Here is a 23,348-nt window from a genome sequence, read left to right as displayed (position 1 = left end):
TCATCACCTCTGAGCTCTTCTGGGCTGCTGCTGAAGATCTGAACCCCACTAGAAAGCAGGGAAGGTCGTAAAAAAAGATTACCCACTATATGGACAAAAGTATTGGGACACACCTATTACCCATTACCACAGGTGTGTAAAATCATGTATGTAATAGGAGACACCGCTGCACCAACAACAAGTCAGCTGGTGAAATCTCCTCCCTCCTAGATCTTCCTCCATCAGCTGTGAGTGGTGTTATTATTGAACAGTGGAAGAGTTTAGGAGGAACAGCTCACAGAGAGCAGCTCAGACACCGAGTGTCTGTCAGACCACGTAAAGTTACAGAGCGGGGTCAGGGCCGAGTGCTGAGCTCAGAGCAGAGTGCAGAAAAGCCTCCAACTGACTCAGTAACTGCAGCAGAGCTCCACACCTGCTGCTGCTGCTGGTAGAGCTTAGAGCAAAGGGGGACCAGCTCCTTATTAATAATGCCTATGGGTTTAGAATGGGACGTCAGAATGTCAGCTCCTGAAGGTGTAAAGTGTAGGTGTCACAATACTTTGGTCCTTATAGCATAGCAAAACACTTCACAGGGAACTGCATTTTCATTCGCAAGCTGTGAAACCCTCCTGCCAAATCATTAGGAACACAAGAGGAGAAGTTGAGAAGGCTAATCAACAGCCGCCCAAAGAGGGACAGATCACTAATTGGCAACAGAGTTTTGAGAGTCCTGAAGGTCACCAGTGAAGGTTATCCCGTCTGTGTGGATCCGACAGAAGCTCTACTGAGGAACAAAAACAGAAATGTTTAAATTGTAGTTATGGGGGGAGGAATGTGTCAACACACAGAGCAGCAGCGCCCCCTGCGGTGTGTGCGGAGTGCCCATGCTAACCACTGTCCACCGTCTCCTACAATGTAAGAGTGTTAGAAACTGGACCTCAAAGAGTCCTGTTTTCTTCTCCATCATGTGCGTCTTTCACCTGTGGGAGGCGGTGGACCAACCCGTCTGATTAACGGACGCCCCACATCACATCTTACAGGATCTGCTGGAACGTCTTGAAGGTGCAAGATACCACAGATACCACCTTCATAGGTTTTGTACAGGGAGCTGTTCTAGTGGCATGTGGAGAAACAGCTGCATAGGCTATTATGCAGGTAGTCCTAATGTTTTGGCTCTGAGGGGGAAATTTGTTCTTCTCACAGTTCTCACCCTTTAGTTTACACCCCTGCCTTAAAGCCCATGGGAAATCCAGGCTATACAATACTATGAACAGTTGCCAGGACCTGGTTGGTGTGGAGTTTTCTCAGAGAGTCCCGACCCGCTAAGCAAACAGCGCTCAGAGGAGGTTGGGAGTGTTTCTCTGGCTGTGATTTAAACGTTTCCTGCTGGGTCGGGCTCCATGGTTACGGGGCCGCTCTCTCTCCGACGCCGACGTCTACGGCCTGTGGCTCTCTGGGAAGGCAGCTTGGCAAACGACAGAAGAGGCGAAGCACAGAAGAGCAGTCATCCCTCCACCTCCTCAGAGAAGGCCTCCACGAGCGCTAATAAAAGATTTATAGCAGCGGGTCTCAATTCCAGTCTCGGGAATTCCTCGCTTTCCTGCTCTAACACACCTGTCTCAGCTCACAGAGGGCCGGATAATTACCTAATGAGTGAAATCAGCGATGGGGCTTGGATGGAGAGTCATTGATTTGTGGTATTTCTGTAAAACATCAGTCATATCAACACATAAACAAGAATATCTCAGCCTCCTCAGCATGGTTTCATGTATGTAAGCTTAAGCTATATGTGCAAATGTTTGCGGACACCCCTTCTAATGAATGCATTCAGCATACTTTAGGTGGCACCCACTGCTGACACAGATGTGCAAATGCACACACACACACACAGTTCGTCTAGTCCCTGTGGAGAAGTACTGTCAACCGGTAGAAAGGACAACCGGTGAACCGGCTTGCAATAGGGTCAGGGAGGCCCAAGGCTCTTTGATGCTCATGGAGGTCCCACCTCACAACTTACACACACAGCTCGTCTAGTCCCCGTAGAGAAATACTGCCAATAGAATAGGATAAACTCTTGATTTAGGAGCCTTGATTTCAGAAGAAATGATGAATGAACAGGTGTCCTAATACTTTTGTCCATTTAGCGAATGTGCGTTAGCCTCTTGAATCAACAATACTAAAGAAGCGGCTTATCTGCTCAACAATTAAGTCATTGTTTTATTGTTTGTTTTTATTTAGTTGTTAAAAAATTCTTTTGCTCTGAACGTTTTCTTTAAAGTCAACATAACGGCCGATGACAAAATTATAAAAAAAAAAAAAACCCAACTGTTGCTTACCCAACTTTCCAACACATTTTTAAAACAATTAAACTCAAGTGTTTAGGGCTGTGTTCACACAGATGTGCTTGGTGACAGTCTAAGCCCAGTGTTTATTAGCAACGTTAGCTTAGCATCCTCACTTCTAAACTAAAGGTCAGATACCGAGCATGTCTTGGCTGATCGAGTGAATCTGGGCTCAGTGATCAATCACGATGATTCGATTTTCCTCCAAACTGCTCCTTTAACCAGCTGCTCAGTTACGTTTCGCCAAACTAGTTTTAAACGGAAAATAATTTTATTTGATGATGATTTTATTTGACCAAACCATTCAGTACTAATATTACATAAGAGTGGCGTCACGTGGAGAGTTTAATAAAGCTCACTGCCAGGAGATGTTTGGGAGACGTCAGGAGCTGGCAGGTGATGACAGGTAGCAGCAGAAGGAGAAACGCTGTAACGAGCAGCCATTAGGATAAAGGGCTTAACGAGCGTTTGTGCTGGAATGAATAAGGACAGTCAGGCTGACTTGACAAAGAGCTCTTTTAAAAGCTTCGCAAAGCCAGTGAGGGATAATAGTTTGGCTGAGAGGAAACCTCTGCTTCTCACCGCACCCCCACCAGCTCCCTCCATCCACGGGCCCTAAGCCTGAGCCAGGCCTTTCAAATGCTAATGTGTTTAGGGGAGTGAGAGAGAGAGAGAGCAAAAGAGTGAGAGAGTTGTGGCTAGACTTAGGGAAGGCCCTGCCCTTCAGTGCCTGCTAATGTTTAGGAGGCCCTATATAGGGACAGAGGCGAGACCAAGTTCCCATAAAGGTCCTATATGGAGGGAAAGGGGATTCATACAATACAGCGAGGGGCAGACTAGTTAGGAATTTAGGAAAATAAATCGGACAAATGTCAAAAAAAGGCCGCCGGTGCACTGATTACTGATACTACTGACACACACTGATCAGCCATAACATTAAAACCATTGATCAAAAGTCCAGTAGTTCTAATGGTTCCTGAGAAGGGACTGGATCTACATATCAGGCAGTGAGTGAACGGTCAGTTCTTGAAGGTGATGAAACAGGAAAAATGGACAAGCACAAGAATCTGAGACACTTTGACAAAAACCAAACTGTAATGTTCTAGATGGACGACTGGGTCAGACCATCTCCAGAACATCAGCAAGCAGGTCTTGTGGGGTGTTCCTTCCTGATATGCAGTGGTCAGTACCTACCAAAAGTGCTCCAAGGAAGGACAACCGGTGAACCAGCAACAGGGTCATGGAGGCCCAAAGACTCACTGATGCTCATGGAGGCCCCGCGCACCTCACAACTTACAGGACTTAAAGGACACCTTTTCAGGGGTCAGAGCTGTCTCGATATCATGAGGAAGACCCATACAATATGTGATAGGTGGTTTTAATGTTATGGCAGATTTGTGATGAATTTGTGATTTGTGAGAATGCGGCTCATGAATAGATTGCAGCATGGAGGCTGCGGTGTACCTGCACTGTCATTTAAAAGGCTAATTCTATGGATGTCTGGACTCTCCATTTGTCCAGCTGTCTGTTTGTCTCATGTGTGGCTGTGCTGAGGGCATCTGAGCCGCAGTGACCATTAGAATCTCATCTGAAGGCAATGACCTTTCCAGAGCCACCAGGAGACCTTTGTAACATAATTACCGGACAGCTTCGAGATTCTACATCAGATAGGGTACGGATTCGCTGCTGTAGCATTTCTTATTAAGATAAGGGTGAAATAAATCAGAGGATGCTTATTGAAGCTTAGGTTACAGCTCTGTTCATATAATCACATTCATTAGAGCGGGAAGGCCAAAATCTGAGCCTGGAGCAGCACTTTAAAGCCATGCTTCGGCCAAAAACAAAGGCCAGGACCGGCTTTTGGCTGGTTACTTGGTTCAGATGGTTCAAGCTTGGCTGTAATGGTGAATTTGGTGGAATAGCTGGTCATTCAGCTTAGCTTTTGACCAGCATTTGTCTATGTTTGGTCATGTTGATCAACCAGTTTGGACTAGCTAATCCATCAAACGCAATGAAAAAAAAAAAAACACCCTTGAGGTAGTTTGGCAATGGAGCTATGAGGCTAATGTAGCTAACATGTAACAGAATCAATTAGCATGGTGCTAACTGCGGGCCTAAACAATCACACTCTCCTCAAAACGAGCGGAGGTTCTCTCATAGATACTGTTGGACTCTGTGGGACTCGCTGTTATCTAGAACATAGCCTGAAGTCTGGCGCATAGCTAAACACAGTGGTAGCATCTGATAGCCAGACTCATGGTCCACTATCCCTGATCCTTGTCCTTGTCAGACAGCCCTTCTAATAGGTGAATGCTCAGCTTCTTTGAGGTACCCCATTGCTGATACAGCTTGTATAACCTGACCAGCAGCCGGGAGAACATGGTCACCTAGGACATGTGCTGGACGGGCCAGCATCGGGCTGTGTGGTTCTCTTGAGTGATGATGAAGTTCCATCCAATATTTTTGGGATGGGTTGAAGTGTCCTAGCTAATCATCCAACATCAGTACCTGACCTCACTGATGCTCTCACTCTTGTAGGGCTGGGTGCAATCAAATCCTCATCACAGCAATGTTCCAACATCTAGTGTTAAGGCCTTCCCAGAAGGGCAGAGGTTGGTCCTGCAGCAGAGGGGGTGGGGGGGCAAACCCCCTGTTAATACCCTTGATTTTGGGCATGATTTGCTGTATGCACCTAAAAAGTGCTTAAAGAGGGTGCACCAAAGAGGGTGTCCATAAATATTGGGACACCAATAGTGTTTATTGGTTGCTTTGTAGCTCCAGTGCAAAAGTAAAGAAGTTAACCTTCAGACACTGAACTTGGCTGTAGAGGGTGCTGCAGATTAGTGAAGCTGATCGGCAGAGAGAGAGAGAGATAGAGAGAGAGAGAGAGTCTTGCAGAAGAGGCTGGTGGAGTGATTGATCTGGTGAGAGCGCCGAGCTGTGTGTCGGGGGAGATATGAGTAATTAAGCAGACTAATCGGGTGTGACTAATGGAGATGAGAGTTAATTCTGGAGCTTTCTTTCTCAGCGAGCACCACGGCTCTGCTGCGTCTACTCTTTTCTGATTGGCTTTTGTCTTTTCCAGTTTCACCTTACAATCAGGCCTGCCTTTATAAAGGGTTATTAATGCTTATTAATTAGGCCATAAGCACCTAACAGACGTCACATCAATAAGCAGTTTTAACACAACTAAGATGCACAACTGTGAGATTTGTCTCAAAGCAACTTATGAGGTTCCTCCACTGTTTTCCAACAGAAGAACTGCCAATAGAAAAGGACTCTCTGGAGCGGGGCTAGAGGAGCATTGAGCTGCAGAGCAGTGGAACTAACTGTGTTCTCTGGAAAGGTGGTGGAGCTCCATCCAGTACTTTTGGGGTTGAGTTGGGGATGTTGGAGATGATGAGGTGGGGGGGTGATTATCATCCAACATCCTGATCTCACTAACACCCTTGTCGCTGCATGCAATCAAATCCTCACAACAATTCTCATCCAAAATCTAGTAGAAAATCTTAGAAAGGACAGTAGACAGTTACTCCAACAAAAGCAGAATCAACTCTTTTAATACCCTTTATTTCTAAAGAAACAATGAATGATCAGGTGTCCCAATACTTTTGTCCATAGTGTACACATTAACTTGCTAATTGTCAAAATTATACAGATAATGACAATGTGTTACACCCCTAATGTTTGTTTGTGTGTGGGTGTGTGTCTATGTGTGTGTGTGTGTGTGTGTGTGTGTGTGTGTGTGTCGTGGAACCTGCCTGGCCAGTTGTGTGTGTATGACTGTAAAACAGGCATCAAACAGCTGTGTTATTAAGCTCTACCCAAACCTGCTCAAACCACAGAGCAGATATACAGGAATGATTCAGCAGCTGAAACAGACCAGCTTCCCCATCTAAACACATCAAAATATCTGCGTCCAAATAAATATGACCAGTGAAAAGAAGCTGCTGTCGAACACTGTCCAATTATTTTTCACCACAGTTTAAATCAGCAGATCTCAGCCCCATCAAACCCAACTAAATTTTATTACCATCACATCACCATCACATCTACAGTACACTCCTGACCGACCCACCATCACATCTACAGTACACTCCTGACCGACCCACCATCGCATCTACAGTACGCTCCTGACCGACCCACCATCGCATCTACAGCACGCTCCTGACCGACCCACCATCGCATCTACAGCACGCTCCTGACCGACCCACCATCGCATCTACAGCACGCTCCTGACCGACCCACCATCGCATCTACAGTACGCTCCTGACCGACCCACCATCGCATCTACAGTACGCTCCTGACCCACCCACCATCGCATCTACAGTACGCTCCTGACTGACCCACCATCGCATCTACAGTACGCTCCAGACCGACCCACCATCGCATCTACAGTACGCTCCTGACCGACCCACCATCGCATCTACAGTACGCTCCTGACCCACCCACCATCACATCTACAGTACACTCCTGACTGACCCACCATCACATCTACAGCACGCTCCTGACTGACCCACCATCGCATCTACAGCACACTTCTGACTGACCCACCATCGCATCTACAGTGCCCTCCTGACCCACCATCGCATCTACAGTACGCTCCTGACCGACCCACCATCGCATCTACAGCACACTTCTGACTGACCCACCATCGCATCTACAGTGCCCTCCTGACCCACCATCGCATCTACAGTACGCTCCTGAATGACCCACCATCACATCTACAGTACGCTCCTGACCGACCCACCATCGCATCTACAGCACACTCCTGACTGACCCATCACCACATCTACAGTACGCTCCTGACCCACCATCACATCTACAGTATGCTCCTGACCCACCATCACATCTACAGCACGCTCCTGACTGACCCACCATCACATCTACAGTACGCTCCTGACCGACCCACCATCGCATCTACAGCACGCTCCTGACTGACCCACCATCACATCTACAGTACGCTCCTGACCGACCCACCATCACATCTACAGTGCCCTCCTGACCCACCATCACATCTACAGTACGCTCCTGACCGACCCACCATCACATCTACAGTACGCTCCTGACCGACCCACCATCGCATCTACAGTACGCTCCTGACCGACCCACCATCGCATCTACAGTACGCTCCTGACCACCATCACATCTACAGTACACCCCTGACCCACCATCACATCTACAGTGCCCTCCTGACCCACCATCACATCTACAGTACGCTCCTGACTGACCCACCATCACATCTACAGTACGCTCCTGACTGACCCACCATCACATCTACAGTACGCTCCTGACCGACCCACCATCACATCTACAGCACGCTCCTGACCGACCCACCATCGCATCTACAGTACGCTCCTGACCACCATCACATCTACAGTACACCCCTGACCCACCATCACATCTTCAGTACACTCCTGACCCACCATCACATCTACAGTACACTCCTGACCCACCATCACATCTACAGTACGCTCCTGACTGACCCACCATCACATCTACAGTACACTCCTGACTGACCCACCATCACATCTACAGTACACTCCTGACCCACCATCACATCTACAGTACACCCCTGACCCACCATCACATCATCACATAGTTACAGTAGCAGGGTGTAAAACTACCTCCATCATGTTTGGAAGCTGTGCTTTCGCCTGGCTAGCTCTCACTGTGAGCTGAAACTGATCTGCTTCATAACAGTGCTCTATTACGCCACCAAGAGGAAACTCAGATAATACAGGAGTGAATTGTGGGACCTCAGCAGTCACACACACTCACCATGAAAACACTGAGTACAGAAACAGCCTTCAGGGGGAATCTGGAGAAACATCCGTCCTGCTGGAGGGAAAATGGGTAGGTGATGTTGCTATGGGAACATGAGAAGATGACCAAAGTGTACCTTGTGCTTTCACTCACTGGCAACCTTATTAGAAACCCTTCTTTTGTGAAGCAGATCAGAATCATCATCTGCATACACACACACACACACACACACATGATATTAATACACCGTCAGCAAACAGCTCAGATTTCATCTTTCTTTTGTTCCTCAAAGGGGGAGAGAGAATACAGAGCAATTCATACCAGATACTTAATTATTTATAGTAGATACTGAATAATTCTAGATACTAAATAATTCATACTAGAAGCTAAATGATTCATATGAAATGGAATCATTCTGAGTATACACTGAATAATTCATAGTGGATACTGAATAATTAAGTAGGTACTGAACAATAGAAAGTGGATACTGATAGATCCATAGTAGGCACTACAGAATTCACAGTGGATACTAAATTATTTATAGCAGATATTGAATAATTCATAGTGGATTACAGGTGCAGTATATAGTAAAAACATCAGAGAGGGCGAGAGCGAGAAAGAGGGCGAGAGAGAGAGAGTGAGAGAGAGAGAGAGAGAGAGAGAGAGAGAGAGAGAGTGTGAGTGAGAGAGTGAGAGACATCAACGGGATATAAATAAGCACTCAGACCGGCGTACACTAACAGTTATTTATTAAGAGATTTTTTTTTCCTTTTATATCATCAAATACTGATAAATAGAGCCTGTTATAAAAAGCTTGAATCACAAAAAATCCACAACTAATACTTTTACAATTTGTACATTACAGATATTTACAGAATTGTCATTTTTGCCCTTCTTTACACAAAAGTTCAAAGAGAAATTAAAACGGTACCATTTAGTTAATACCCTTTTATTTTTTGCTGAAGCAGGTAGCACTGCTGTCTGACTGATGGATCTTCTAGTGCATTTGATTGTGGAAATCCGTAAATTCCCCAACACACACATCATCTCAGAAATCTAACGAGTGCAGGCTCACAAGCCTCCACCTGTGTCTGTGTTTATTAGCATGAATGAAATTCCCCGTTTTCTTTTTCTGATCCCTGAAGAGAGCGTTGGTTGAGGCGTTGAGAGTGGGTTAAGGCATGTTAAAGATATTCTGCATTAACTAATATTACAATCATTAGTAACATTATTGGAAAGAAACCTACATATGGGCTTCATTACATTTATAAACAGCTTATGTCAGCATTAATAAGAATGACATGCAACATATGCCAAATTCACACTGTACTATTAAACTAAACCTGCAGACATCTGCTGTGTTTATATCACTGTTATGAAGCATCATAAAGTGATATTCCTTGTGTTGAGACTGTTTTTTCTTTTTATATTTAAATATCACTTAAATTATTATTAAGCATTTTTAACAGAGAAATTTTACTATATATACTTTCACTACTCATCAGAACTGTATAACCCTGATGTTCCTCACATTACACATTACCTTCATCACAGTTACTGAATAATTCAAGGCTTCTTAATGCTAATCTAAAATTAAAAATAAAAAATAATCAAATAATCGTATTAAATACCTACGACACTGAGGATGTTTCACCCACCAAGAGATCAGCTTTTACTGTCTACTAGTAAAGTGCACTCGCACTGTATTGACTTAATGGCCTTTAAACTAAACCGGAAGACATCTGTAACATTTATAGCACTGCTATGAAGCATTATACAGTGTGAATAATCCTCTATAACAATGGTATGAATCATTTATGCCATGTTATGGCACTTTTAAGGCAGAGGCTTACTTTCAAACACCATGTTTCAATTCTATGACGGATTCTGAGGCCCTCACTCTGAAGTCTGATTAAGGGTAAACACAATTTTCCAGTATGAATTTACTTGATTCATAAGAGCTTTATCAATACAACCAATGTCTCCTTTCAGCTGAAGGTGCCTCGTGTCAATGCAATGTTATTTACCTCATGAAAAACCTTCATATCACCTTACGAATGCTGACATAAGCTGTTCGTAAATGTTATTCAGTGCTTATGAACGTGTTATAAAGTTCCTACGTAGACGCCCTTCAAATAAAGGCACTCTAAGGCGTTCTCTATACGTCTCCGTTCCTCCAGAAACATAAGGCACCCGGTTTGTATTGACAAGAACAGATCAACATTACTGAACAGAAATGAACCTGCACTGGTTTGCAGAAGGATTAATAAAAACAGCCAGAGCGCCCCCTGGTGGTCAAGGCAGTTTAGCACCACACTGCGGTTTTACTGTGAAGAACGTTATATGGCAAGAAACTTAAACGTTACACAAGTGGTGTCTACTGATCATCAAAGCTATGACACATTCATTAGTGCCGTCCAATAGGAAGGCAGAAGAGAACTGGATCGTCTTTCCATACGTTTTTTTTCCCCCCATTTAAAACTTTCATGTATGTCATTCTCGCTGTTTCTGACAGCCTAAATTGTTTCCCAGAGTAACAGAAATGCCTGGCCTGCAGGCGAGGACTCCTTTACTGGACCCAGATCTGGCCAAAATAACAGAAACACACATACGCATATATACTGGCGTATTTTCATATGCCAATCAAAGCCGGGCAGACTTCGTCTACACTGCAGAAGAACATTAGTAGGAGGTGAAATCATCTTACATCTGGTTGAAATTCTGATATCTCTCATTTCCAGACTGTGGTGAGCATATTAAACTTTTATTGAACTTTTATTTCTAAGCAGTTTTAATGTAGAAAAATGATCAAATAAGACAACGTCATTAGATACTTTCTTAAAAAGGTTCAAATAAGTTAAAGAATATTTTTTATATTCTTGTAATAATCTCAAAATGAGGACTATGAACTGGGTCTACTAGACTGAAGATGATTCACCCACTACTAATAAATCAGTTTTTGCAGTTTAGCTCTCAGCTAATCGATGATTATCCATCATTAACCTGATAAACATGCTTCCTTTAGCTGGATTATTAAATATATAAATCATTTGATTTACAAAAACACCCCCGTCACAGCTACTGTGTTCGCTTACACACAGCTTGGTTTGTGTTTGGTTGGAAAAGAAAGGCTAAAAATGAAAATATGAACATTCAGAAGGTCCATGAATCTCATGGTTCCTGCTCCGAACATCTGAACAGGTTTCGTTTTGGAGCAGACTGATTGTCTCTCTGATTAAAGCCGGATATTTTACCCCATTTTTAAACAGAATGTGCCTCATAAAGTGCTAAAATAGATTCCATAATTCCATAAAGGACTGTAATATTACACACACACACACACACACACACACACACACTCACTCACTTACTCACTGATGTTATAAACCTGCTGTCGTCTGTTCAGTGTAATTCCTCGTCCTACTGTTCAGTCACTTTGATTAAAAAAAGGGAGATGAATTAAATGAAATAAAAAACCACCCCGTCACACCGGTTCATTACTCTTTCATTCATTAAAACTGAAGTGTGTGTTCACTCACACTCCTCTCTCTCCTTCCCTATGTACAGTAGATCAAATCTCCTCCACCCTGGATCACCACTCCGCTGCTCTGCGGTTACATAAGAGGGGTGTAAATTGGCTGTCAAAAGTTTGGGGACACTGTGCCTTCTTCTGTAATGTCGGAAGTCTATTCGGAGTTACCATAGAGAAGATATGTGCTACTTTACGGGTGTATGCAAAAGTGTGTGCACTCCAGAGACAGTTCATGCTTAAATAAGTGTCGATAAGTGCCTACAGCAACACGTCTGCACATTGAAATACACAAGTACTGTTTACTTACTGAATTTAGTGGATTGGGAAACAATAAAACATTAAACTTGACGTGTGCAAAAAATACGGCACATTTACGTAATTTTTTTTTTGTTAAATTTAGTAAATAAGCAGAAATTGTGTCCAAAATGTGCAGTAAACGTCCTTTAAGTTTTAATGTTTCCTGGAGAAAACGACCAGGTCGCTTAGAAAAACCACTAATATTAGGACAAACACAAAGAACCGCAACGATAAAGGTTTGAGAGTGTGTGTAATCATGCCGTCAAATCTGTCCTGGAGGAAGACCAGTATAAAGCCTCTGTTTTTTTTTAGGCTTCTAAATTTAAACCCAAGCTCGAGCTTAAATTAATATTAACACTAAAACCTGAACAGCTTTCTATTGATATGCCAAATTATGGCAAATCAGTGCTAAACAAATATGCTCATCTGTATTAGAAAAAAGTGTGAAAAGCGTGGTGTCCCCAAACTTTTGACACGCAGCCAATACCTGCTGTAAGGACAGTTATAGAAAGGTCTTAGGAGGACAGTGTGGAAACAAGACAAGAGATAGGTCCAGAAAGTCTTAGTCCACTGCAGGTGGTGGCTGGAATTTACTGACTTAAAAAAACGTGTTAAAAAAAAACAAAAAACAAAAAAAAACAGAAAACGTAGCATTGGCATTGGTCAAGCTTCCTTCAGTGAAAAGCAGAGCGCCCCTAGAGGCCTGGAAGAATCCTCTGAATCTGGCAGACGTCCCCTGCTGTTGCAGATCTCTGTTTTTGCTCTCTTTAATGAATAAAACATAAAGGGGTGAAAAAAAAAAGCTTCCAAAAAAAGTGCCCATGGTGTTCCGACATACCAACACCAACCTTGTAACCTTCCCAAAGATGAGCTACAAGTCACACGTTAAAATTCACCACGAGTGAGTGCTGACGTGGGTGTGGGTAAGTGTGAAAACGAGAAAGAGAGAAAATTATAGAGCCCTTGCAGGTTTTTGCACAAAGAAGGAAAGTTTTGTTGGGTTTTGACCACACTGTCCACGCTGTGTCTGACCAACCCCATTTGATCAACACCGAAACTGTGGACTGGGGAAGGTGGAGAACACAGAGTGAGTTCAGCAGAAAAAAACTGTTGAAGATCCCGACTCTGCCGAACCCTGGGCTTCTGCAAACACAGAACCAAAATATATAAATAATATATTTATATATTAATCACATAACTGTTATATACACACATCTACATTACACTGACAAAAGTATTGGGACGCCTACACATTATACCTACAGGAGCTCTTCTGACACCCCATTCTAAACCCATAGTCATTATTAATATGGAGCTGGTCCCCCTTTGCTCTAAGCTCTACCAGCAGCAGCAGCAGGTCTGGAGCTCTGCTGCAGTTACTGAGTCAGTTGGAGGCTTTTCTGCACTCTGCTCTGAGCTCAGCACTCGGCCCTGACCCCGCTCTGTAACTTTACGTGGTCTGACAGACACTCGGTGGCTGAGCTGCTCTCTGTGAGCTGTTCCTCCTAAACTCTTCCACTGTTCAATAATAACACCACTCACAGCTGATGGAGGAAGATCTAGGAGGGAGGAAATTTCACCAGCTGACTTGTTGTTGTTGGTGCAGCGGTGTCTCCTATTACATACAGAACCACGCTGGAGTTCAGTGAGCTCTTCAGAACCTCCTGTTCTTTCACGAATGTGTGTAAGGAAGGCAGACTGCAGGACTAGAGGCTTGATTTTGTACACTTGTTGCAATAGGGGGCCCAATACTTTTGTCTTTCGATCGATCTATACATGTATCCATATTGAAGATTGCAGTGCTATATAAAAACTGTACTATATTAGAGTACAGAAAGTATGAAGGTGTGTGTGTGTGTGTGTGAGTGTGTGTACCTGTTGGCTGATTTTGCTGCCCTTTGCCTTTCTTCTTCTTCTTCTCCTTTTTCTCTTTGGGCTTGGCGAGCTGCAGCAAGCGGGAGGGCATCTGGCTTGGTGGCTCTGCTGCGGCGCCGCCCTTCTGGCCAGATCCAGAGGAGAACAGGTTCAGGTTCTTGCTCTTGCGCTTGGAGTCGAAGCGATTCAGCAGGTCGTGGGTGGAAGGGGAGGAGGACAGCTCCACGCATTCCGCTGGGTCTGTGGAGCTCTGGAGCTTCAGAGAGTCCTCGGAGGCGGTGGAGGAAGTGCGCTGCCTCGGCTGGAGCTGTTCCTGCAGGAGGAGGAGGAGGAGGAGGAGAAAGAAGATGGTCAATGTCGTAAAACATCACTAGAGCATTGCTGATTCTGGGCTCGTTTGGGGGAGGGGCTAATAATCATAAACTATTTGTCCGTTTAACACAGTGAAGTAGTAGTAGGGGGTTTTTAGCCATGCAGGCGATATGCTGAAGTGGTCACATGACAAAATTAACCAATCACGCAACCCGACATGCAGCACTGGGAGCAGATCGCACCGGAAGCACCCTTAGACATGCTTGGTGTCTGAAGAAGGCTAATGTAGTTTAAAAAAGTAATGGAAGATTATGTACACCAATCAGCATGGAGCCAACTGCATGTCTGAAACATCACATACTCTCCTTAAAGTGTGTGGAGGTGTTCTGCAGGCGCTCTATCTCTAATAGACTTAATTACGTGGTTTCTGACACTACGATTCACCGTTATCTAGAACAGTGACTTTAGTACAGACACCAGTTTAGGGATCTGATACATGATCTGCTCCACAGGAGGCTTAATAAACACAATTAAAGTAGTTTATTTTGGCTCGAGGGGTTCTATTCACTCAGAGGTTTGGGTTAGATTAAGGATTAAGGTCAGAGGATAAAATATGAGTAGGTTCGAACAATTGCACAAATGACTGCACTAATCTGCAAGCTACTGTTTTTTTGTTCATCATTATATAACAGTATAATCGTTACATCACACTTTCAGGACAGAAAAAGGTACTGATGATCAGTTAGGACCTGTGTGGAGAAATACGCCGCGTTCCTACAGATAACTAGTGGGTTTCACATTGTCCTACTGCTGGCTTTTGCAGAATCTCTCCTGGAGACTAAAATACATACGTCCAAAATGTTTGTGGACGCCCCTTCTAATGAATGCATTCAGCTACTTTAAGTTGCACCTATTGCTGATATGGATGTGCAAATGCACACACACAGCTTGTCTAGTCCCTGTAGAGAAGAAGTACTGCCAATAGAATAGGACTCTCTGGAGCAGATCAACATCATGAACCTGTTGGCTCCATGCTGCCTAATGCCAGGCGAGGGCTAGAGGGGTATAAAGCCCCCCAGCATTGAGGAGCTGTGGAGCAGTGGAAGAACTGTGTTCTCTGGAATGATGATGGTGGAGCTCCATCCAGTACTTTTGGGAGGAGTTGGGGAGTTAAGGATGATGAGGTGGGGTGGTGATCATCATCCAATATCCTGACCTCACTAAAGCTCTTGTTGAATGCAATCAAATCCTCACAGCAATGCTCCTCCAAAATCTAATAGAAAGCTTTCCTCCCTGGACAGTAGAGACAGTTACTCCAACATAAGCAATTCTTTAATAGCGTTGATTTCACCAGGAATGATGAATGAGCAGGCGTCCCAATACTTTTGTCCATATAGTGTGTGTATCTTTTTAGGCCTGATCTACCTCCGATCCTTTGTTTGTACCTCTGTGTTTTAGAGCAGTGCAATGATTATGACAGCAACAAAAGGGTTTCACAGCCATTAAAGGCATCAATAACATAGAATGTAGGTCATAATTAAACTGGGGGGACTCAAACTGGGAGCCCCCATCAGGTATCAGCGGGAGGTGCTGACCTCAGCGTTCTGCTGTAGCTGCTCCCTCTCTCTCTCCAGCCTCCGCTGGCTGTCTCTCAGCCTGACCAGGTCTCTCTGGTACTCTTCCTTTTTGTTCTGCAGTTCGTTTTTCTCCTTGTCCAGCTCCCCGCGCCTCCTCGCGTTCTCCTCCTCCATAGCGAGTAAGTGTTCCTCTCTCTGCTGCACCTCCTTCTCCCGCTGCTCCCACTCTTTCTCCCTGCGCCTCCTCTCCTCCGCCTCCTGCCTCAGTCGCTCCGCACTCCGCTGCTTCTCCTGCTCGATCAGAGACGCTGGCCGCGAGGAAGAGGAGGATGAGGAAGACGAGGAGGAGACGGAAGGGTGTCGGGAGGAGGCAGAGGGGCGTTCTGTGAGGGCCTGCCGCTGGTCCTCGATGAAGGTGTCCTGCTGAACAACCACAGCCTGAGAGAGAGAGACAGAGAGAGAGAGAGAGAGAGAGACAGAGACACACAGAGAGAGAGAGAGAGAGAGAGAGAGAGAGAGAGAGAGAGACAGAGAGACACAGAGAGAGAGAGAGAGAGAGAGAGAGAGAGAGAGAGAGACAGAGAGAGAGAGAGAGAGAAAGAGAGAGAGAGAGAGAGAGAGAGAGAATTGAAATGAGAAATTAATAGACACACTGGCCACTTTATTAGAAACACCATATTACCCTGTGCTTCTATTCACTGGCCACTTTATTAGAAACACCTACTTGGTGCTTTTACTCACTGGCCACTTTATTAGAAACCCCTATCTTGTGCTTTCACTGACCGGCCACTATATTAGAAACTGCTACCTAGTACCTCCACACTGGCCACTTTATTAGAAACACCCTAATACCTTGTGCTTCCACTCACTGGCCACTTTATTAGAAACCTATTGTCAGTTATAGACTGGAGCAGCTGCTGGAGCTTATCAGCCTCACATGGGTCAGATGATTATGTCCAGATGACTGTAACTCATATCAGGGTGTAATGGTGGACATACCGTATATAATCAGTAACTTATCACTGTATATTAAGTTATTTAATTTCATAAAAGTGTGTATTCATGTAATGCGTATCAGTGAAGAGAGGCTTCTAAAACCTGCAGCCTGACTCTCTGCCTGGAGACAGCACACAAGACCAACCCCCCAAACCCAGCGCGAGAGGGGGAGGGAGAGAGGTAGGGGCAGTGTACGTGTGACTCACCTGTAACGTGTTCAGAAGGTCGTGAAGACGAGTGACACTCTGGAGTACCTGCTGAGTGAGAGAGAGACAGAGAGCGAGAGAGCGAGAGCGAGAGAGATCAAACATGCATACGAGATCAAAAGCTCTTTCATATGTAATTTCATTTCATTTGAGTAAACAGATGATAGTGGTGCTGTTAGACACAACAATAATAATTCACCTTTAATCTTATCTGAGAGTGTCTCTCTCGCTCTCACACACACAGACACACACACACAGACACACACACACAGACACACACACACACACAAAAATTCAAAGCTTCCATTTACCTCACTGTTCCTCTTGAGCAGGAGCAGTAGGTTTGCGTTGCCCCCCTGTGGAAGAGACAAGCAATTACACTCAAACAAAACTATTATTGTAAACATCTCCAACCTCTGCTGGAAACACTGCAGTTCAGAGATCATCATCAGCACCTCACCTAAATTTGACCTACTGCACACCCCCATTCGACAGGAAGTGGTTTATTTTAATGTTCTAGGTTTACAGGAATGCTGTTCTACAACCACAACCATATATCCACACACAGCTGTAGCAGAAACACCAGTAATTAAGTACAGTTACAATAAACTACACCACAAACTACAGAAACTATACAATCTACTAAACTACAAAATAGACTCTGAACATACAAAACTGTACACGTCACTTTACTTTTGCACATCCTTTTAATGAAGGAGTACTTTCATCTTAATTTCATTATTTATTAATTATAGTAAAAGTGTATAATGTGTATCAGAGTCCTACCTCTGTTCCTATAGTGTGTTAAGTGTGATAAGCTGCTGGATGCTGATTTCCTTTGGGATCAATAAGTATCTATACTACACACCACTACACACTCAGATACCAGCTACACTACACACATGAACACACTTCATTTAATTAACAGTAGTAGTTTATATTACTGTGATACACTCTTAATCTGAAATTCCTCACAAATAAATGTGACCTCTTACACATACACACACACACACACACACACACACACACACACACACACACCTTCTTTAGCACACTGTCTGACTCAGTTCTCCGCAGGTCCACTGACTCATCTGCTTCCTCTCTCTCTCCGTCTGAAGATCAAAGACAGATTAAACACACACCTCATATTTATATAACACTACAACATGTCTAATGTCTTCAGCACACACATACACACACAAAACACACATCTACACCCTCAATTACACACACACACACACACACACATACACACATCTACACCCTCTCTTACATACACACACACACACAAACAAACCTTTGGTCTTGGAGCTGTTCATCTGATGGCTGTCGAAGCCCCCAAACGTTTCTGCTCTGCGCGGTAAACTGACTGAGCTCGTACACACACTCTCCTGTGCTGCACACACCTGCTGCCCCACTGCTCCACACACACTGCCGCTCACCAGCTCCTGCAGCTTCTCCACTGAACACACACACACACACACACACGACAAAACAGAAATACATTAGTAGCTATATATAACAGTACTGTGTATAGTGTTCAGAAAGATACATATGTGTGTGTCTACATATTTTACATATAGGCATATATATGTGTATATATGTGTATATATATGTGTGTGTGTGTGTGTGTGTGTATAGTGTATAGACATATAGAACACACACATACACAGACACACGCAGACATAGTTACACAGACACACACCTTCCTTCAGAGCATCATTGATGACTGGCTCTCCTTTAGTGACCTCATCAGAGGTGGCCCTGAACATCATCCTGCTGCGCAGTGTGGCCTCCTCGGCAGGGCCGCACTCACACAGCTCCCGAAACAACCGCATCTTATCCTCCAACAAACTTACGATCTGCTCGTCCCTCTTCTGCAGCTGATCTGAGAACAACGTGACAGAGGGCACACTCACCAACACTGAACACACCCTCAATACACAGACTCACAGACATACAGAACACTACTGTATCTCAGTTTTACAATTAGTATTAAAAATATATAATATTAATAATATTTCTCACTAGATTAGATTTTAATAAATGATACTCACTCCACAACAACTACTACTATTAATAACAATAATAACCGAGCAGGTGTCTTTCTATATACGTGACTATAGCTTATTGTAAATTAAAGAGACTAACTACCTCTCATCTCTTTGGCTTTAACCTCTTGGAGTCTCTTGTCTTCCTCGTTTTCACTCGGGATTCCTTCATCATCCTCCTTCTCTCTGCAGGAACATCAGAGAACAACAGAACATCCACTTTTTAAACTTACTGCTTGCTCTGACCAGCAATATACTAATGACAGGTTCTTTTTTTTATAGTCAATGAAACTGTACTATAGTGAAAGTATGGTACTGTATCCCAATCTAACTCAATTAAAGAGCTGAAACTGTACTATAGTGAAAGTATGGTACTGTATCCCAATCTAACTCAATTAAAGAGCAGAAACTGTACTATAGTGAAAGTATGGTACTGTATCCCAATCTAACTCAATTAAAGAGCTGAAACTGTACTATAGTGAAAGTATGGTACTGTATCCCAATCTAACTCAATTAAAGAGCAGAAACTGTACTATAGTGAAAGTATGGTACTGTATCCCAATCTAACTCAATTAAAGAGCTGAAACTGTACTATAGTGAAAGTATGGTACTGTATCCCAATCTAACTCAATTAAAGAGCAGAAACTGTACTATAGTGAAAGTATGGTACTGTATCCCAATCTAACTCAATTAAAGAGCTGAAACTGTACTATAGTGAAAGTATGGTACTGTGTCCCAATCTAACTCAATTAAAGAGCTGAAACTGTACTATAGTGAAAGTATGGTACTGTATCTCAATCTAACTCAATTAAAGAGCTGAAACTGTACTATAGTGAAAGTATGGTACTGTATCTCAATCTAACTCAATTAAAGAGCTGAAACTGTACTATAGTGAAAGTATGGTACTGTATCTCAATCTAACTCAATTAAAGAGCAGAAACGATGAACAGAATGTGTAACAGTTTGCTGAAGGTCTAATCTACAGTATCTATTAGTAAGTGTTTTCTATTCCTATCTTTTATAACACAGCTCATCAGCTTCCCCCAGTGCTGAATTAATAGAAATGCCTGAAGTGAGATCATCAATCTCTAAAAACCGCCAAGCCTGTATTGCCTTCTCGGCTCTTGAATTCGCTCCTTGCCAAATTAATCTTGCTGGGCCTGGTCTGAGCCTAGTTTTGCATCACTCACATGGACTGCATGGTGTTCTGGATGATCTGGATCCAGGTGTTCCTCTCTACTTTGGAGCTGGCATGAACCTCCACCATCTCCGGCTTCTCCATCCCTGCAGTGATGAGGAACAGGCCGCGCTCTTCATTAGCCACTTCCCTCATGATCAGCTTCCGCAGAGAGATCACTGTGGAGCGCTGGTCCTGCACAGAAATAGACAGCACAGTTGTGGGACACCAGGCATGTGATTGTACAGGTAAAGGTGCATGTATCTGTCACTGCACTCTGTACAGCGAAATGTGTCCTCCGCATTTGACCCATCTGTGGTCACACACACACACACCCACCCAGAGTGGTGGGCAGCCAACTCCAGCTTCCGAGGAGCAGAAAGCGTGAAGGGCCTTGCTCAAGGGCCCAACAGTGGCAGCTTGCCGAGCCCGGGTATCAAACCCACAACCCTGTTATCGATAGCCCGGATCTCGAACATCTACCACTGCCCCTGCCCAGGCAAGGTATACTTCATGTTCATCAGGGGATCGGCCTTTTTAGGTTATACTTAAAAATCATCTGATCTCTACTGGTCCAAAAGTGTTTGATTTCTGGACGGTTACAGCTGACCTTAGGCTTTATTCCTAACCTGGCAACCATTTCTTAGCCACTACATTTCTTCTGATGTGTCAATGTGTGTATTATAGTACACTGCAGTTTGTGCCTCATTCCTGAGCACCCTTAGTTTAGTAGTCAGTGCTTTTGAACGCAGCTTAAAGTTTCCTGGAACGCAGGATGAAAGAGCTTCACAGATTTACATGTTTAGTGTGTAATGACTTGCTGAATAAACAAAACTGCAGGCAAACGCTGAAACCTGGCTGGATTTGCTTTGTGATCACAAAATGACAAATTAGACAAAAACTGTCTCTAATATTCACGTGTGCTACTGCTTTCCTCGAGAGAAACCTGACTGTGGTCTAATAAAGAATATTTTCACTGTTTAAACACAGTTTCTGATGAACAGGGTGTGACAAGTCATGTTACTTCTCCATCATACTGGGCAGATCTCAGCCCAGTACTGGCAGTGAACGTACCAATGAGGCAAAAACGTATTTCTGGTCTTTCTCCTGCAGGAACACGAACACGTCGGACAGCAGCAGAGCCTGCACATCTGCAGAAACACACAAAACAGCAGCATGTTCAGACCCACCCACTCAAAACACCACAACTCAACTGAAAACAAATATCCACCTACCTGAAAGACCCAAACCCAGATACCTGAAAAACTATAACCCCTCAAAAAACCCATACTTACCCCAAACACCATACCCACCCAACCGACAATATTTACCAACCCAACTTACCATAGCATCCACTTAACCAACCACCCACCCAATCGGACCCAGCTACCCGCCCAACCGGACCCAGCTACCCACCCAACCAGACCCAGTTAAACGCCAAACCAGACCCAGCTATGCACCCAACCAGACCCAGCTACGCACCCAATCATATCCACCCACCCAACCAAACATCCAACCACCTAATCAACCATACCAACCACTCATCCATTCATCCATACTTTTCCCAATTAACGCTCAGTGCACCAAGAACCACGCAGCACCCCATCTGTCCCACCTTTCAATCGTCCGGCTGTGTTCTTCAGCTGCAGTGGCCCATCATGTACAAGTCTCCGCCCCCTGATGAGGTCCTCTCTGGCGAACATCTGGCCGCTCTTCATCCTCATGATGGATTTGCTGTCCGTACGGCTGTGAATCTCCTTTAGCCTCCGTCTCTTCTCGTACTCACTCACCTTCAAATCCACAGCTGCGATCACCTCCTTCACCTGCTGCAGAGCTTCAGCCGTGTTCACCTGCTCCTCCTCCGGATCTGAGGGGTTGGCAATCCATTTAGTTAGACTGCAGACAGACACTGACTGGGAAGTCTTTCTCAGAGTTCTAGAGTGACTAAAGGGTTCTGGACGCAGGCTGTGCGCAAAAATAATTCTAAATTATAGACACTGCATGGACAAAAGTATCGGGACACCTGCTCATTTACTATTTCTTCTGAAATCAAGAGCACTAGAAAGAGTTTCTCCTGCTTTTTTAGGAGTAACTGTCTCTACTGTCCAGAAAAGAAGACGTTCTACTAGATTTTGGAGGAGGAGCATTGCTGTGAGGCTTTGATTGCATTCAGCGACAACAGCCTTAATGAGGTCAGGATTTTGAATGATGATCACCACCCCACCTCATCATCCCCAATTTATCCCTAAAGTACTGGATGGAGCTCCACCATCATTCTAGAGAACACAGTTCTTCCACTGCTCCACAGCTCCTCAATGCTGGGGGTCTTTAATGGTGCCAATAGGTTCATGATGTTGATCTGCTCCAGAGTACTATTCTATTGGCAGTACTTCTCTACAGAGACTAGACAAGGTATGGCAACGCAATGGGTGCAACTTAAAGTAGCTGAATGTATTCATTAGAAGGGGTGTCCACAAATATTTGGACATGTAGTGAATTAGAGTGATGGTGAGGTTGGAGGTTTGCACCTTTGGTGTGCTGGAGGATCCTCTGCAGTAACACTGGGTATTTGGTGATGCGCTGGGTCACTAACAGGATACACTCGGGAATACTCAGCCTCCGGACGATGCTACTGCTCATCGTTTTCTGGAAGACGCACACAACCTTTATTATTCTCTGAATTTGATGGAGATTTTTTGGACTTTCTGTTTGGTGGTGGCGACGGCAGTGGGTGTTACCTTGATGAAGGCCTGAAAGCGCTTGTCTTTGGCGTGTAGCTCCTTGTACAGGTTCACAGCCTCGTTGTGGCGGCTGCAGAACTTTCCATACACTTTTGTCATCCTCTCTGCATTAGAACCCGTGACCTGGAACCCAAAAACCCAAGATCACTATCGGAGTAAAAACACAAAGTAGGACGTTCCTGTCGGAACATGTCCCAGATCAGCAGTGTTCTCCGTGTGTTTAGAGCACAGCCCACCTGCTCCAGCAGCACGTCTCCGACCCTGCGGATAATATACCCCCCCTCCGCCTCCCTCTTGGCTTGCTCCGCCCTCTTCCTCTCCAGCAGGTGTGTGAAGAAGAGCGTGTGCACGTCCAGGAGCTCCTCCAACACAGGGAACATCTTCTCCAGCGCCTGTGGCTCCAGCTGCACCTCCTTCTGCAGACCTTTATTGTAAACATCAGCCATGATGCGCAGGGTCCGCACGTGGTGCATCTCCGTCTGGATCAACTCTGGAAG

At 44.5% G+C, this 23,348-nt stretch overlaps 1 protein-coding gene across 6 annotated transcripts in view; it reads right to left on the bottom strand.

Moving 5' to 3' along the window:
• Positions 1-8,819: 8,819 nt before the first annotated feature.
• akap13 (A-kinase anchoring protein 13) overlaps positions 8,820-23,348 on the bottom strand; it is a 120,699-nt gene continuing 106,170 nt past the window's right edge. For 5 of the 6 annotated variants that reach the window (XM_072664245.1, XM_072664248.1, XM_072664246.1 and 2 more), the window contains 15 exons: positions 23,088-23,341; positions 22,849-22,974; positions 22,639-22,756; positions 21,726-21,977; positions 21,185-21,261; positions 20,124-20,305; positions 19,037-19,119; positions 18,588-18,770; positions 18,180-18,344; positions 17,924-17,994; positions 17,194-17,238; positions 16,883-16,933; positions 15,699-16,118; positions 13,792-14,104; positions 8,820-13,059 (listed from right to left, as the gene is read on the bottom strand). In XM_072664245.1, the coding sequence (XP_072520346.1) occupies positions 13,010-13,059; positions 13,792-14,104; positions 15,699-16,118; positions 16,883-16,933; positions 17,194-17,238; positions 17,924-17,994; positions 18,180-18,344; positions 18,588-18,770; positions 19,037-19,119; positions 20,124-20,305; positions 21,185-21,261; positions 21,726-21,977; positions 22,639-22,756; positions 22,849-22,974; positions 23,088-23,341 (2,390 nt within the window). In that variant the 3' untranslated portion in view covers positions 8,820-13,009. The remainder of the gene's footprint in view (positions 13,060-13,791; positions 14,105-15,698; positions 16,119-16,882; positions 16,934-17,193; positions 17,239-17,923; positions 17,995-18,179; positions 18,345-18,587; positions 18,771-19,036; positions 19,120-20,123; positions 20,306-21,184; positions 21,262-21,725; positions 21,978-22,638; positions 22,757-22,848; positions 22,975-23,087; positions 23,342-23,348) is intronic. The other variant, XM_072664247.1, reaches the window with a different exon arrangement.

Source organism: Salminus brasiliensis, chromosome 19 (assembly GCF_030463535.1).
Source record: "Salminus brasiliensis chromosome 19, fSalBra1.hap2, whole genome shotgun sequence".
NCBI lineage: Eukaryota > Metazoa > Chordata > Actinopteri > Characiformes > Bryconidae > Salminus > Salminus brasiliensis.
The sequence above is the reverse complement of the archived record's forward strand: the minus strand, read 5'-3'. Positions and strand labels throughout refer to the sequence as shown.